Raw genomic sequence first — 13,011 nt, 5'->3', positions numbered from 1 at the left:
CTACCTGGTGGCAATTAATATAATAATCGATCTCACAAATACCATAATGATTTGTATCCTACCACAGTCCCTGATTCAGGTACACGTGTCAAGAAAACATTAATGATTGGTAATAAAAAGTGCCTCCCACATTGAAGGCGCTTGCTGCTATATTCGTACAGATTTGATCCCTATTGATACAACAGGTATTGAAAGGCACTGATCAGCAACTGCTCAAAATTGATCCTCTCAACCACGGTCTCTGTCTACTCTACTGACATTGTCATCCCCATTAACGGTTATGATATCTCTCTAATCCAATAGCTCTACACATTTTATTTAAAACCATTTAATTCTCTTCGGCTTCCTTCTTAACTTCAAAATCATGATGAATAAAAATGCCCCCACAAATTTTAGAGAATAATTTATTACTCAGTGCTAAAAAAAGTGGGTTGAAAAATATTGCATTTGATACACATAAGGACACACGACAGTGTTAAAAAGAAAGACAGAATTTCCATAATACATTCTTGACTTAAACATTTACTGAATTTGTATAATTTAACTGCTTCAAAGTATTAGGATTATCAGTTTCACTATTCTGATATGGCTGTATAAATTGTAACATGTGGAAGCAATACTTTCAGTAACCACAAGACATAGCCTAGACTAAATAAATGATTACATCAGTGCACAGAATCAGTCAAACAATTCAATGGTTTGTTCCAATGCACAGCAATGGACTCATATGGCACAGCCGAAAACAGATTCCTCTGCTTTACCTTCAACACAGTTTATGAAAACCATCAACACTTCCTCAGTAGTAGAGCTATCTATTCAGGAGCATAGCAACAGTGATTACAGTACTACTACAATATATAAATATGAGCCTCATTTTCAATAGCTTAGGTATACCATTAATTTGGTTAATTTCTTACTTTGTTGTCTTCAACACAAGATGTTAACACGCACAAATTGATTACAGATCCATTGGTGATAAATCACAAGTCTTAGAGACAAACCTGATTTGATTAAATGATTTCTAGAGTAACAAAATAACTACCGTTGCAACAATAAATAATACATTATTATTATTATTATTATATGTACGTAACTTCTTTCCAGTAGTTTGAATGTAACATTGCAACTGAGATTGCTCATCAGTGCTGTTGTTTTGTTAGCTGGCTGATTATACCATTATGGCAAACTACACATTATTACTGTTAGTTAACCCCTCACTATCATAAGATATTTTGGGACTTTAGGCCTGCATGGTCTAAGATGTGCTTAAGCAAACGAAGGCATAAGAGGCAAAGTCTTATTATGCTGAATTCCAATTCTCTTCCTTTCTAGCAAAGTGTGCACACTAGTGATGCACGGGTCGGCCATTTAAGAACCCGCACCTCCATTTAAGGACCCACACCAGTTTTATAGACGTGGCACAAGCCTGCTCAACTCGACATCATACAGATAAAACAATGATCCGAATCTGACCCAGAGAGAGAGGGGAAAAAAAGGAGGAAGAGGGATCGAGGAGGTGAAAGAGAGAGAAAGAGGTTAAGCGTATACTGTACATACAGTAAATAGTGAACGAGAGAGAGAATAAAAAAAATAAAAAATAGAATAGGCAGTCAGTGGCTCAAACTAGCTGAATGAAAATTGGATTAAAACATAGAATCTTTTATCATTTTAATTTTAGAGGAATATATATGCTAAGCCTACAAAGTAGGAAACAAAATACCGATCAATAAGATAGCTTTCATGTTATTAGCCCATAGAATTTGAACCAGCCCGACCAGATCTATCGACCACTATTATTTTGTATTGACCCGAGCCTGCCGGATCAGCAGGCCTCCGCGAGTCTCGGGTCAACACAGGCATCACTATGCATGCACGCGTTCACCCTCCCTCCTGGATTTATGTGGTTGAAGCTCCTCTGAAGCCTGTGCTTAGTCCAATCCAATGCTTTTAAATCCATGAGGCAGAGTTAACACATGCACACTTCAGAGAGAAGGGTGGAGAGCTGAAAGTTCAACACTAGTGTGTGGACTTGTTCCTTTGTATACAGGTCACGTCTGTTTGCTCTGTTGTAGCTCATGGAGGGGGGGAGAGTCTCTGCCAACTGAGTCCGACTCCGTTTCCCCAGTATCAGTCTGAGCCTCTGGCTGGGATCCTCTCCTTGATGCCAATTTATATAGGCCAGCCAGAAGGAAGACAACTGCTATCACAGCAAAGTAGCTAGCATAGATGAGAAACTGGGAGGGAAAGAGAAAATGTTCAATATAAATACAAGAATAGCTTTGTTTTTCCTAAGGGAACTTCCACCAATAAGATAAAAAAGGCTAGGTGGAAAAGTAATACTTCACTCTCACTAATAACAAGGAATACTCTCCAAGGGTATGTGTCAAAAACATTTTTTTTCTTATTTATTAGTTACTTTCTTAATCAGAACATACCTGTGGAAAGATGTCCAGGCCCAGCCCAACGTTATCCACAACAATAACAGTCAGCAGAGTCTGTAGCAGCAGAGCAATGAAGGTGTTCACCCCAAACACTAAGGCATAACGCTGCATGCTTAGGTTGGCTGCAATCTGATACCTGAGGGACAGAATAAAACTTTTGAAATACCATATAAAAGATGTTGCAACTGTCTGTTTTACTATTACTCATCTACATGGAGTTGATGAAACACACACTTAAAAATATACTTTCACATACATAAGTTGTGCTTGATAAAACTACTACATGATTCCGTTTAATTCATAAAACTAAAAAAACACTGCTCTTACACAAATCTTTGAATTTACATAAACCAGGAGAAACCAGGTGAACTGGTACAAACAGTTTGTAATGTAACAAACCAGTTCAACATTGTATAAATATAAATCTCTAAAAGGCTGGAAGCCTCTAGCCCCAAGCTAAACCAAGCACAAGTATGTATTAGACCCCAGTCTGCGAGTCTCCGAGAGTTTTCAGGGAAGCTTTGACATACTCACGTAGCAATAGTTATGAGCAGCATGTAGGTTGCTCTGAAGAGGATGTAGGAGGTGTAGCACACCCATATGTTTCTGACTTTGTCCATGACGTAGATAGCCACAGCCATAACCACAGAGAACGTGCAGAGAGCCAGCTCTCCCCAGACAGCCCAGGAGATCTTGACGAAGCCCACACCGAAGGCAGCCAGTGCACCTGTAGATGGACATCACACAGGAATACTCAATAACACCAACTATCCAGTCTGCCAAGCTGTGCACTTCGGCGTGAATTCAATTTGTGAGCAAAAATATCTTCCATGCTCCCCTGTACAGTATGTTAAAATACATGGCAAACTCATTAAAGTGCATGACAGTATAAACAAAAAATCAAAAAATGTATTTAGGCAATGGGTTAACATGAAATATAGGTCACAGGTTCAAATCAACTGTTTTTCATCAGTCTTACCTAGCAAGGTTGCGACTGTCTCCACATAGCCATTGTAGATCATAAACTCATGGGAGGGCAAGACCTTCTCCCACAGGGCCTGTGCATAGTTGACCACCTGAAAGTAGCCACAGGTGGAGAGGGCCCACCACACCGACCAGGCAAGAAGGGTGCGGCTGGAGTAGCACTGCAGGAAGTCTTCCCATAGGATTCTCAACACTTCAACTAGGCCGCTGTTACTGCCACCGCCATCACCATCGCAATCAGTGGCCTTGGTAACCTGAGTGACGACATTCTCCACAGGATTGAGTAAGACCATTGTGTGCTTTGAGCGATGGAGCAAGATTGTATTTCAAGGTCAGTTTTGGAAATGTGCCAGTGTTGCGAGAGAGAGACTCCACTACTGCAGTATATCTCAAACCTGTAATTCTTTTGTTTGTGTATGTAGTGAAGCCAATATTTTTTTCTTTTATTTCAGTTGGGTGTAACATAACACATTTCTGAAGCTGAAATAACATTCCCACAACTGCTCAGCTCCAACTGTCGGTCTCCTGTTCAAGCTTAACCTCTGGTGTCAGTGCAACACTTGCCTATGATTGGCTAACTTTACATCAGTATGGTGCCTCTGTTATCTCACCCCCATGGAGTGGACACTCAGAAGTTATATGGGACCCTTTGATACACTGGAGTGAGTGTGTGTGTGTCTGTGTGCGGTTAACATCAGGTATTTTGGTGAGAACGCAGGCTCGAGACTTGTGTTTGGAGTGCGAGGAAGCAATACCGTTTGCAGCAGCGCGACACCTGTTCCACGTGTTAAAAACATCTTTGATGTTACAGTAAAATCTCAGAGCTTTCCCATGGTGAAACAACTGCCAGCAACCATTTGATAAGAGACTCACCTTGATGTTAAGAAGCACTTTGCTCTCTGTGTCCTCCACTTCCTCCATGGGGGCCCTGCTGTTCTGATGCGAAAGCTTCCCCCCCTCCTCTGCCCCAGGGCTCTTGTGGAAAAACAAGCTCTTACTGGGCATGGGCAGAAACCATGGAGCAGTGAAGGCCAAGATGGCCGACACCAGAGTGATGACACTGAGGTAGAATAGAGGGATGTGACCCACAGACACTAGGACCTGCCCGGTCAGAGAGCCGACGGCGGAGCCCAGCAGGGTGATGCTGCGACAGTAACCAGTCACTCTCTGGTACTGGGTAGAGTCCACCACACTGTAGATATAGGAGTAATAGGCCACATCTGTGGCGGTGGCGAGCCCATAGAAGAACTCCAGGAGCTGCATGGCCAGCACTCCCTGAGCTTTCACCAGTATCACATAGGTCACCACGAAGCTGGCGGCCTGCAGGATAAGCACAGGCTTGTAGCAGAGGTAGTCCGTAGCCAGGAAGACAGGGAAGAGTAGCACAAGGTAAGAATAGGTCCATATTGGGTAGATTTCATTTACAACCTGCAGACAGAGGAAACAAATGTGTGTAAACTGCTAATATATAGAAATCAAACACTGAAGGAGGCCATCTCTTTCCTCCTAAATACCTTACTTTGCATATATCATGTCTGGCACATTACTAACTTTATAGACGCTTTGTATCTCATGGTAGCTGTATTGATGATGTTGCTCAAATCCCTATGCTATTGTCAGATAAAAGCCTAGTCTATTGTACATACTATATCTACTGCAGGGGTTGCATGCCTTACTACGAGGGAATAAGCAACCATCAGAAAAGCAAGTGTGCGGATTAACCTTTCACCGTTTATTAATTGTCTCCAAAAAGGGTTCATAGCAATTATTTTCGGATTAAACAAGACTTTAAATTCCATTCCAGCAACAAAGCATTCCAAAGGTTGCAATCTAGATTAGCATTATCCCCATCTGTTCCCGTCGTATATTGGTTATATTTCTTGTACCTATTTGCAGATAACTTTCACCAACTTCGGAGGTATATTCGTGATCCAACCCGTCTTAGAGGTGATGACGCTGGAAAAAAAATTATGAATAAAAAAAAACAAAAAAAACGAATGGCTTCATATATATAATTTCATGCGTTTGGCGGCCAGTATGTTGACCTCGTATTTATCGTAACACACGGCATAAAAAGTAGATTTTTATCACGTTTATTAACAGCGATTGATTGCGATTTTCCAGCGCCATCACTTCTACGACCCTCCTACCTCCAAAGGTGATGAAAGTTATCTGCAATAGGTAAGGACTTTGTCAGCATCAATTCTTGACCTCAGTATATGAGTAATACGACGGGAACAGAGATGAGGCTGTATCATGTAACACAGCTCAATTTTCGTATTTGTAGGCAGCAATAGGCTGAGATACTGTTAACGATGGGAGCTTGCTCAATCGAATCTTCTCTGGCGCATATAACCAGCTAGCTAACGTAGCCAAGTCTAAGCAATATAAGGATCTAACACTAGCTTATTCTATAAATAGCTAGTCAACTAACAAATAAGGTGTCGATGACCGAAGGCAACAAGTCCTTTATATTCAATGTTTGTTGTGTACAACTTAGTTACCTAAGCATCCTTCCACTTACCTCTGTTGCAGTAAGGTTTTTGTCAGGTCCAATCAAAAATGCGTTCAGGAAAGGTTCAGAAGGTCTAAGGTTAGAGAAGAATCCATAAACACAAAGCAAGATTGTGGGATAGAGTTCAGACATATCAAAGACCAATAGAACATGACCTCCAAGCACACCACTGTAGCAAGCTGATTGATTCTGACAGCACGCTATGCGAGGGAAATTGTGAGTCGCAAGAAAATGACGACAAACTCTCAACCAATCAGATGAAAGAAACCAAAGAGGCTCGCCTGAGAGGCAACAAATAACAGGATTTCCACAAGTCAACAACACAAGTCTCGCTATAATTATGTGAATCATGGACTGCAGTGCATATAACCTACAATGTATTTATTTCAGGCATATATTTTTTAGATATTATATAATGCCTGCAAACATGAGCTTTTCCACGCGAACCAAGAGTGCTTAATTTTGAGTCACTGGGCTTGTGTTGGACGTCCGACTAGAATTCTGGATAGGCTAGGCGACAATGAAGTGTAATTCTGCCTGTATAGGGCTTGCAAACATGGCTGTGACAACATGACGGGAAATCCTCAATATAACATATGAATTCTCTGAATAATCACAACCATCAACTTAACTGTGCAATCAATACATCTCTCAAATACCATAATGATGGTATCTGTTTACAAAAGATTGATTAGTGGCTAACTAATAACTACTAATTACTCTGATATATATAGGCTAATGTTATTTAGTAATAGCCTATTACTGTTGAAATTAAAACAATCCACTGATAATAGTTGAGGAAATCTTTATTGATAAATGTAATTTACTTTAAAATATTCCGAGCATTTTAACACTGTTGGATAAATAGGCGACAACAGAGAACGGGCCATGGTGCCTGTCCAGCTGGTACTTGGAAATGAAAGTCCATGGAATCAGTTTAGTTGGTACATAATGATCAGTACTTCAGCATTAATGAGCGAGTTATACCATGCTAATGTTATTGAGACAGAGTATAGTTAGTTAACAATGCACTGTGCAGAACCTGTCCAGAAGAAATTCCTTTGCAGAAGTTAGTTAGAATAGTCTTGGGTGGTTTCTGACCCATCATTTGAAAAGACAATCAAGACTCAACTCCTGGTCTAAGAGACTCTTATAATGTACCCGCATTTGATGAAAGATCTCTGCACACTGCAAATTCAGGCAACCTTGAGGGTCATTACAGTAAATGTTCACACAAAGTACAATACAATCACTTTGACGCCATCTCTACAGGACAAGACAGAGGAACTTCCTCATTTTTCTGAAGTTGTGACAGAGGAAATGAGCAGGAAAAGAACACTACATTGCAAAAGAAAACGAAAGAAAAAAAGACACCCACTCCAATTACAGGAACCAACTACATGTTTGGCCTTGGGCCCAATAGACCATTTTACACATTCAGGGTGGAATCCTAACTCGAGATCCACGCGCGTAAAATCTTGCGTTGATGTCAATGGGACATTTGAGCGCTGATTCGATTTACGCCCGCGGATCTCAAAATACGATTCCACCCTCAGAACAAGCATTAAGACACACTGGCATAGGTCTGAATCAGTTTAACAAGGTTCAAACATTACTCCAGCAAAGTGCAGCACACTGTCAAAGCTTAGTGCGGAGTGGACAGAAAATGATTACAGAGAGAAATTTATATCAATGACGCTTACAAAGATGATATTTGGTTAGCACTTCAAGAGGCAATTATAGTGGCACCAATACAATGGTGAAAAATGTGCATATGATTATTGATGAGAGTAGAAGAAAAACAAATTGAAATGCCTGTCTGTCAAAGAATGAAATTAAATATGGGCCCTGTCCAGTTACAACCTCCAGCCCCAACTCCGTAGCAACTAAAATAGATCTGAAACGGTTGGATAGGTAATGTAGTATAACCAAAATGGTGAAACGTCCAACTTGCCTATCAGAGGGCAAAGTGGAGCTTCCACCATCTTGCTTATACCAATCAAACCCTTTCAGAGCTATACAAGTGTCAAAGGCAAAGTGGATAGGGTTGTTTTTGCACAGGGCCTTTGTCATCTTTAAATGTTGTTGAGTGCAGAGCGGGGCATGTGCCAATTAGAGTGAGAATCTTCCAGACAAACACTGCGAGATTGGTCACCACATAAAGCCATTATCATTGAGAAGGAGATGAACCAACATGTGTACACCTATCCACCACTCAGCGTTCCAATGATATATCCCCCCCCCTACAAAGTGTCTCAGAGTACCCAGAACATTACCAAAAAAGTAATTCTGAGAGAAACAATCCCCATGCACCACTAATGTTGCCGGAAGACCGCAACAGAATTCCAGATCCTTTCACACTCAAAGATATTTCGCAGGAGCACATGATCTCTCGGGACAAAGCTACATGGTGAAGTTCCTTGTGTAGTCGTATTCTATCGTGGGAATCACGGCTTGGACAAATTTCAAGAAGATCAAAAGATACCTAACTCAGAGTTAAGAAATAACTGTGGGCAAGAATGAAAAACAAATAGTGAATTGGCAGCACTACAAATAGTCATCACACTATTCCTCTCACACTTTCTAGTAGCTTGGGTGACATTAAAATACCAGTACTGTAGTGACATACAGCACCCTCCACAAGTATTTTGACTGTGACTGCCCGAGTACTATGAAAAGCCCTGCATCTTCACAGCCAGAATCTCTGAAAGCAGCACTGAAAGCATTTGACTAATCAAGCTCTATATACAATTCACTTAAAAGGATACATATGCACTCCAAGTTCTCCTCCTCCTTCCGCAACAGTCTCAATGATTTTTTTCATCACTTCAGCATGTCTGGAAAACATGAGCAGCAACATTAGCTTACTGGGTGTCAAAAAGCTCTCTGTCTACAAGTTGTGCAGTACGATCACTTCAAGATAACAGCACCCTCATTTTCACAACTTATAACCAGGGACAGATGCAAACAATTTTGTTACAGAGTTCTCTGCATCATAAAGCAAACTATATTCATTAATATATACATTTGAGCTCAATTTGAATGACAAATGACTTCTGGCCCTACTTATAACTACTGAGCAAATGTATAATGATAAACAACCTCTGAAGTACACATATTTTGTGGTTGTCATTTGAGAGCATGTTGACGATCTCACCTGCAGGGGTGGACAGAACACATAGCAGGAGGCGGGAGGTTCGGGTGGTTCTCGATAGTCACTGTTTTCTTAACATGATCCTGACTGATGTCCTCGTACATTTGATCCACTGTCAGGGGTTGTCTGTCCTGTATGAGTTATTGGCACAAATAGAATCAGCAACATTAAAAACACTTCATATGATCAAGGATAAACTGTGACATCAGATTCTGCAATTGGATTTATTTCCTTGATGAAACGATGTTTAGTGTGATCCGCAAAGCAAGAACTAGCTTTAAGAATCTGATCCATCAACTTACCTCATCGTATCCAAATAGCCAGAGTCGAGGAGTCTGGTAATATTTGTCATATGTGATGTAGAGGTCATAGGTTCGAGTCTGAAGAATGGCGTCTTCGCACCCCGCCTCAGCTTTGGATTTGGAGGAATCCACCATTTTACTGGTGTCCAGAGTTGCCTGAGGAAATGGCAAAAATAGGATGCATAGAATGGAGGATATGACTTCCTTAAAAAACAATAGTGTTCAGTAGATATTACAACACTACAACATGCAGAACATTTTACCTCATCTGTTTCCAAAAGACCACTTTCCTCATACTCTGAAAGAATAGAACATGATACACCATTATTAAATTCAAAGCATTTTGAAGACTGTTGAGGAGATGTCTAAATTAGATCTGCACATCTCTATTTAATTAATAATGAAGATTGAACATTCCTTCAGGAGTAAAGAGATAGTCAGTACCTTCCATATCTGCTGCCTCTCCTTCATCATCCTCATCCTCATCATCACCATTCCCACAAGTGCCAGAGTTCACGTTCATGTTCATATTGTCCTTTAAAAACAAGAATACAAATATCAGCCAATCAATATACAAATAGCAGTTAGGAAAGTCTGATGAATACAAAGGAGGATTTATTATCTTTGATGATCAATTACAGGCGTTCACGTATATATTCACATAAATTCCACAAATGTACCTTATTGTCCAAAGAAATGTCGCGCACAGCTTCTGTTACTCCCATTACACCTAGATCAAAATAAATAGGAGACCTAAATTCATGGACAAACCCAAAAGTGAATTTCATAAATTATTAAGCCTAACAGAATATAAATATTGAATGTACATAGCAGAGAAAAACACAACAACAAATGATTGCTAGGCCAACCAGAGTTGTGGTAGGTGTCCACCCATCCCCCATCCCCATCATCCTCCTCTATTATCGCCTCCAGCTCATCAGAATACTCCATCTGTTTACAGCGCTTGTAGCAGGGAACTGCAGGCACACACAGAGGCATCGGGTAAGGACAAAGTAGCACTATATAACTATAGAAATATGACAATGGCACTAAAATAACAACACAAATTCAGGGAAGAAAACATGTTCAAGAAAACTAAAAGGAGCATTGATATTGGACAGGTACTTCAAGTAGTACAGTTACATAGTACAGTCTCCGTTTTGAAACAAAATGCAGACTATGCACCACCAAACAGGACTGGATGAATAAATGTAATTTCTGTTTTCAAGTGGAAGCTGAATGTTTTTCCAAGTAACAGTATCCTAGACAGGGCCGAATCATAACATCACCCCTGCACAACAGACCTTTTTAAATCACGTGTAGAATGATATTGAGTCTAATAATACATTTGCATGATCATTTATGCCCAGATTTAACCCACTGTGCTTCCCTTACCATTGCGAGTTAATAGGAACTGTTTATCCTTGGGTAAATAGGGCTTCACCTTCGCCTCTTCCCCAGATGCCCTTGATAGAATAAACATGAGGTTATCTTTGATTCCAGCACTGAACATTATATGTGATGTTATACTTGAAGACCTGATGATGATGATCAGTACAGATATGCCATGCATGATTGCATACAAAAGAGCACTCACCATTTCCATGTGGGGCAGTGGTGAACCAGATGATCTCCTGCAGCAACAAACTAGCAAGAGAAAGAAAGAAGTTAAGAGCAAGTTGGCATAGTTCATTCAGTTATCCCGTGTCCTGCTCATTCTGTGAGAAAATGATGAGACAGCAGGGTTTGCTCACCTCCTCTGGTGTGATAACCCCAGTCTCTTTAAATTTTGATTCCTGAAAGACAAAGTCAATAATAACATAGTTGTTGATTGAACATATATAAGCGTGTGATTCTCCTATCAGATGGAGGAGTAGACTATAAGTTCAGCAGGAGAGATGGCATGGACATGCGCTTGACTAACAGACTTGTGTCAGTAGTGCCACTTGCCTGCAGATAAATTCATTACAGAGCTTAGACATTCCTTTCTTAATTGCACGATTGAGTTCTCAAACTCAACACTTGTGTCAAATCCCCTGATGTCCTCAGGTGGTGTGGAATCACTCAAAAGGATACAATGTAGCTAACATAAGACCACACTTCAAAGCCAAAGGTCGTTACAAATTTGCCATGTATTGTTGTACTGAGATTTGTCTGTCATAGCCATATTTCTGTAAACTAGTAACTGAGAGCTCACGGTTTCGTTTTTGCTGCGTTGCTTGCTAGTAGCTTCCTTAACTGTCTCGAAAGCTAGCTAAATAAATTGCAGTCAAACATGATCTGATATATGACTCATTTATGAGATTCATCTAATTGAGTGTAAAGAATGTTGAGAGCAGTGGTGCCTGGTGGAAGAAAGACTTCTTTGCAAGCATTTCGAGTTGCTAGGTAGTAGCATGTTAGCTTCCTTCACCACATCATCATCATCATCATCATGCCTGACAGACTAGCCAGCTCATTTACTATCTTACCTTCAGAACTGGAGTGAGAAACTCGGCCACTCCCAGGGCCGTGCCTTTTACAGAATTAATGACGTTCTGCATGTTACATCTATGCGCTCTCCTGTCAGATCGAAACGTCTTCAAACGCCAGAAGAATTGAGGTTTTTTAATATTTTGGTCAGGCAAGCGAAGAGATTGTTGACTAAATTTGTGAGCAACAGATCACATGACCTCTCATTCGTCAATTCCTTCCGTTGTTCAATTCTCGCGAGCCTACACGTCTTCACGGGGTTTCTGGGTAAGTATTTTTCTTATCCTTCTAAGCCCCGGCAATTCCTTTTTGTCCTCTGTGGGGGACATGAGTCTGAGACCTTTAAATCAAGCACCATTTATGCAATCTATTTGAGTCCTACTGTACTGTCAAGAGGACATCCTGACCTTTCTCGTGATGCCATAGTTGTGTGTGTTTCCTTCCATCTAACTGTTTTTAATGTTCATGAAATAAAAATTCTGAGAACATTGTTTGATCGCATACATTCTGTGATCAAACAAGACCCGATGTCCACTACAAGGGACAGATGATAAAAAATAGAATTCAATAATAATAATATTTTTGAATTGTTTTTTTTGTATACATTATTATTATGGTATTTTCATAGTCATCTCTAGGTCGGAGTGTTTTCCATATATCTACATCTACAAAGACAACTTGATCAACTTATCAAACATTTGAATATTCTGTGCTCTTTCTGCAATCAAAACAAACCCCCAGGCTGCAAATGAGTCAAAGATAATTCATTATGTGAAGTGTCCATGGGGTCAAGCCCTTGCAAATGAAATTGCAAATACAACTGTCTGTGACTGACACCATTTGTGAACTTCCTATGAGTTATACAATTGGCATGAGGAATGTAATTCTCTCACTTGTACTATGCTTGGTCTATCTCATGAGTGAAAATAGTAAGGTATTGAGTGTTGAAAAATGTGTTAAGTGGTTTAAATTGTTCATTACAACCCCCTGGTGAAAATCTGGAAACCCAGAGATCAACTCATGCTGATGCTGCTCCCTTGAGGCACCCAAGGCTTTGGACAGCCTACAAGATGCAGCTGATACGATAGACCTGCTTCAAACTTCTCTGTACCAAAAGATTGAGTGAGTTTTCTTTCTACAAGT

At 40.3% G+C, this 13,011-nt stretch overlaps 2 protein-coding genes across 4 annotated transcripts; both read right to left on the bottom strand.

Annotated features, from left to right (window-relative positions):
• Positions 1 to 81: 81 nt before the first annotated feature.
• slc19a2 (solute carrier family 19 member 2) lies at positions 82 to 6,104 on the bottom strand. 3 transcript variants are annotated; one of them, XM_083684600.1, is made up of 6 exons: positions 5,950 to 6,104; positions 4,299 to 4,853; positions 3,421 to 3,694; positions 2,976 to 3,168; positions 2,436 to 2,577; positions 82 to 2,234 (listed from the first exon to the last, which is right to left on the bottom strand). In XM_083684600.1, exons 1-6 carry the CDS (start codon positions 6,070 to 6,072, stop codon positions 2,049 to 2,051), a joined length of 1,473 nt encoding a protein of 490 aa, XP_083540726.1. In that variant the 5' UTR covers positions 6,073 to 6,104; the 3' UTR covers positions 82 to 2,048. The 3 variants fall into 3 exon arrangements, with proteins under 3 accessions (XP_083540726.1, XP_083540727.1, XP_083540728.1); XM_083684601.1 differs by having other exon boundaries at positions 83 to 2,234; positions 3,421 to 3,679; XM_083684602.1 differs by lacking the exon at positions 5,950 to 6,104 and adding an exon at positions 5,312 to 5,407 and having other exon boundaries at positions 85 to 2,234.
• A 630-nt stretch (positions 6,105 to 6,734) lies between these two features.
• Positions 6,735 to 12,065, bottom strand: atg3 (autophagy related 3). Its single transcript, XM_083684992.1, has 12 exons — positions 11,868 to 12,065; positions 11,151 to 11,192; positions 10,994 to 11,043; positions 10,792 to 10,862; positions 10,266 to 10,373; positions 10,077 to 10,126; positions 9,841 to 9,931; positions 9,660 to 9,694; positions 9,397 to 9,552; positions 9,098 to 9,225; positions 8,709 to 8,777; positions 6,735 to 8,425 (listed from the first exon to the last, which is right to left on the bottom strand). The coding sequence occupies exons 1-12, from the start codon at positions 11,937 to 11,939 to the stop codon at positions 8,344 to 8,346; spliced, it is 954 nt and encodes a 317-aa protein (XP_083541118.1). The 5' UTR covers positions 11,940 to 12,065; the 3' UTR covers positions 6,735 to 8,343.
• Positions 12,066 to 13,011: the final 946 nt, after the last annotated feature.

Source organism: Argentina silus (genome assembly GCF_951799395.1).
Source record: "Argentina silus genome assembly, chromosome: 14".
NCBI lineage: Eukaryota > Metazoa > Chordata > Actinopteri > Argentiniformes > Argentinidae > Argentina > Argentina silus.
Note: the sequence above shows the minus strand (reverse complement) of the source record. Positions and strands in the feature narration are given on the sequence as shown.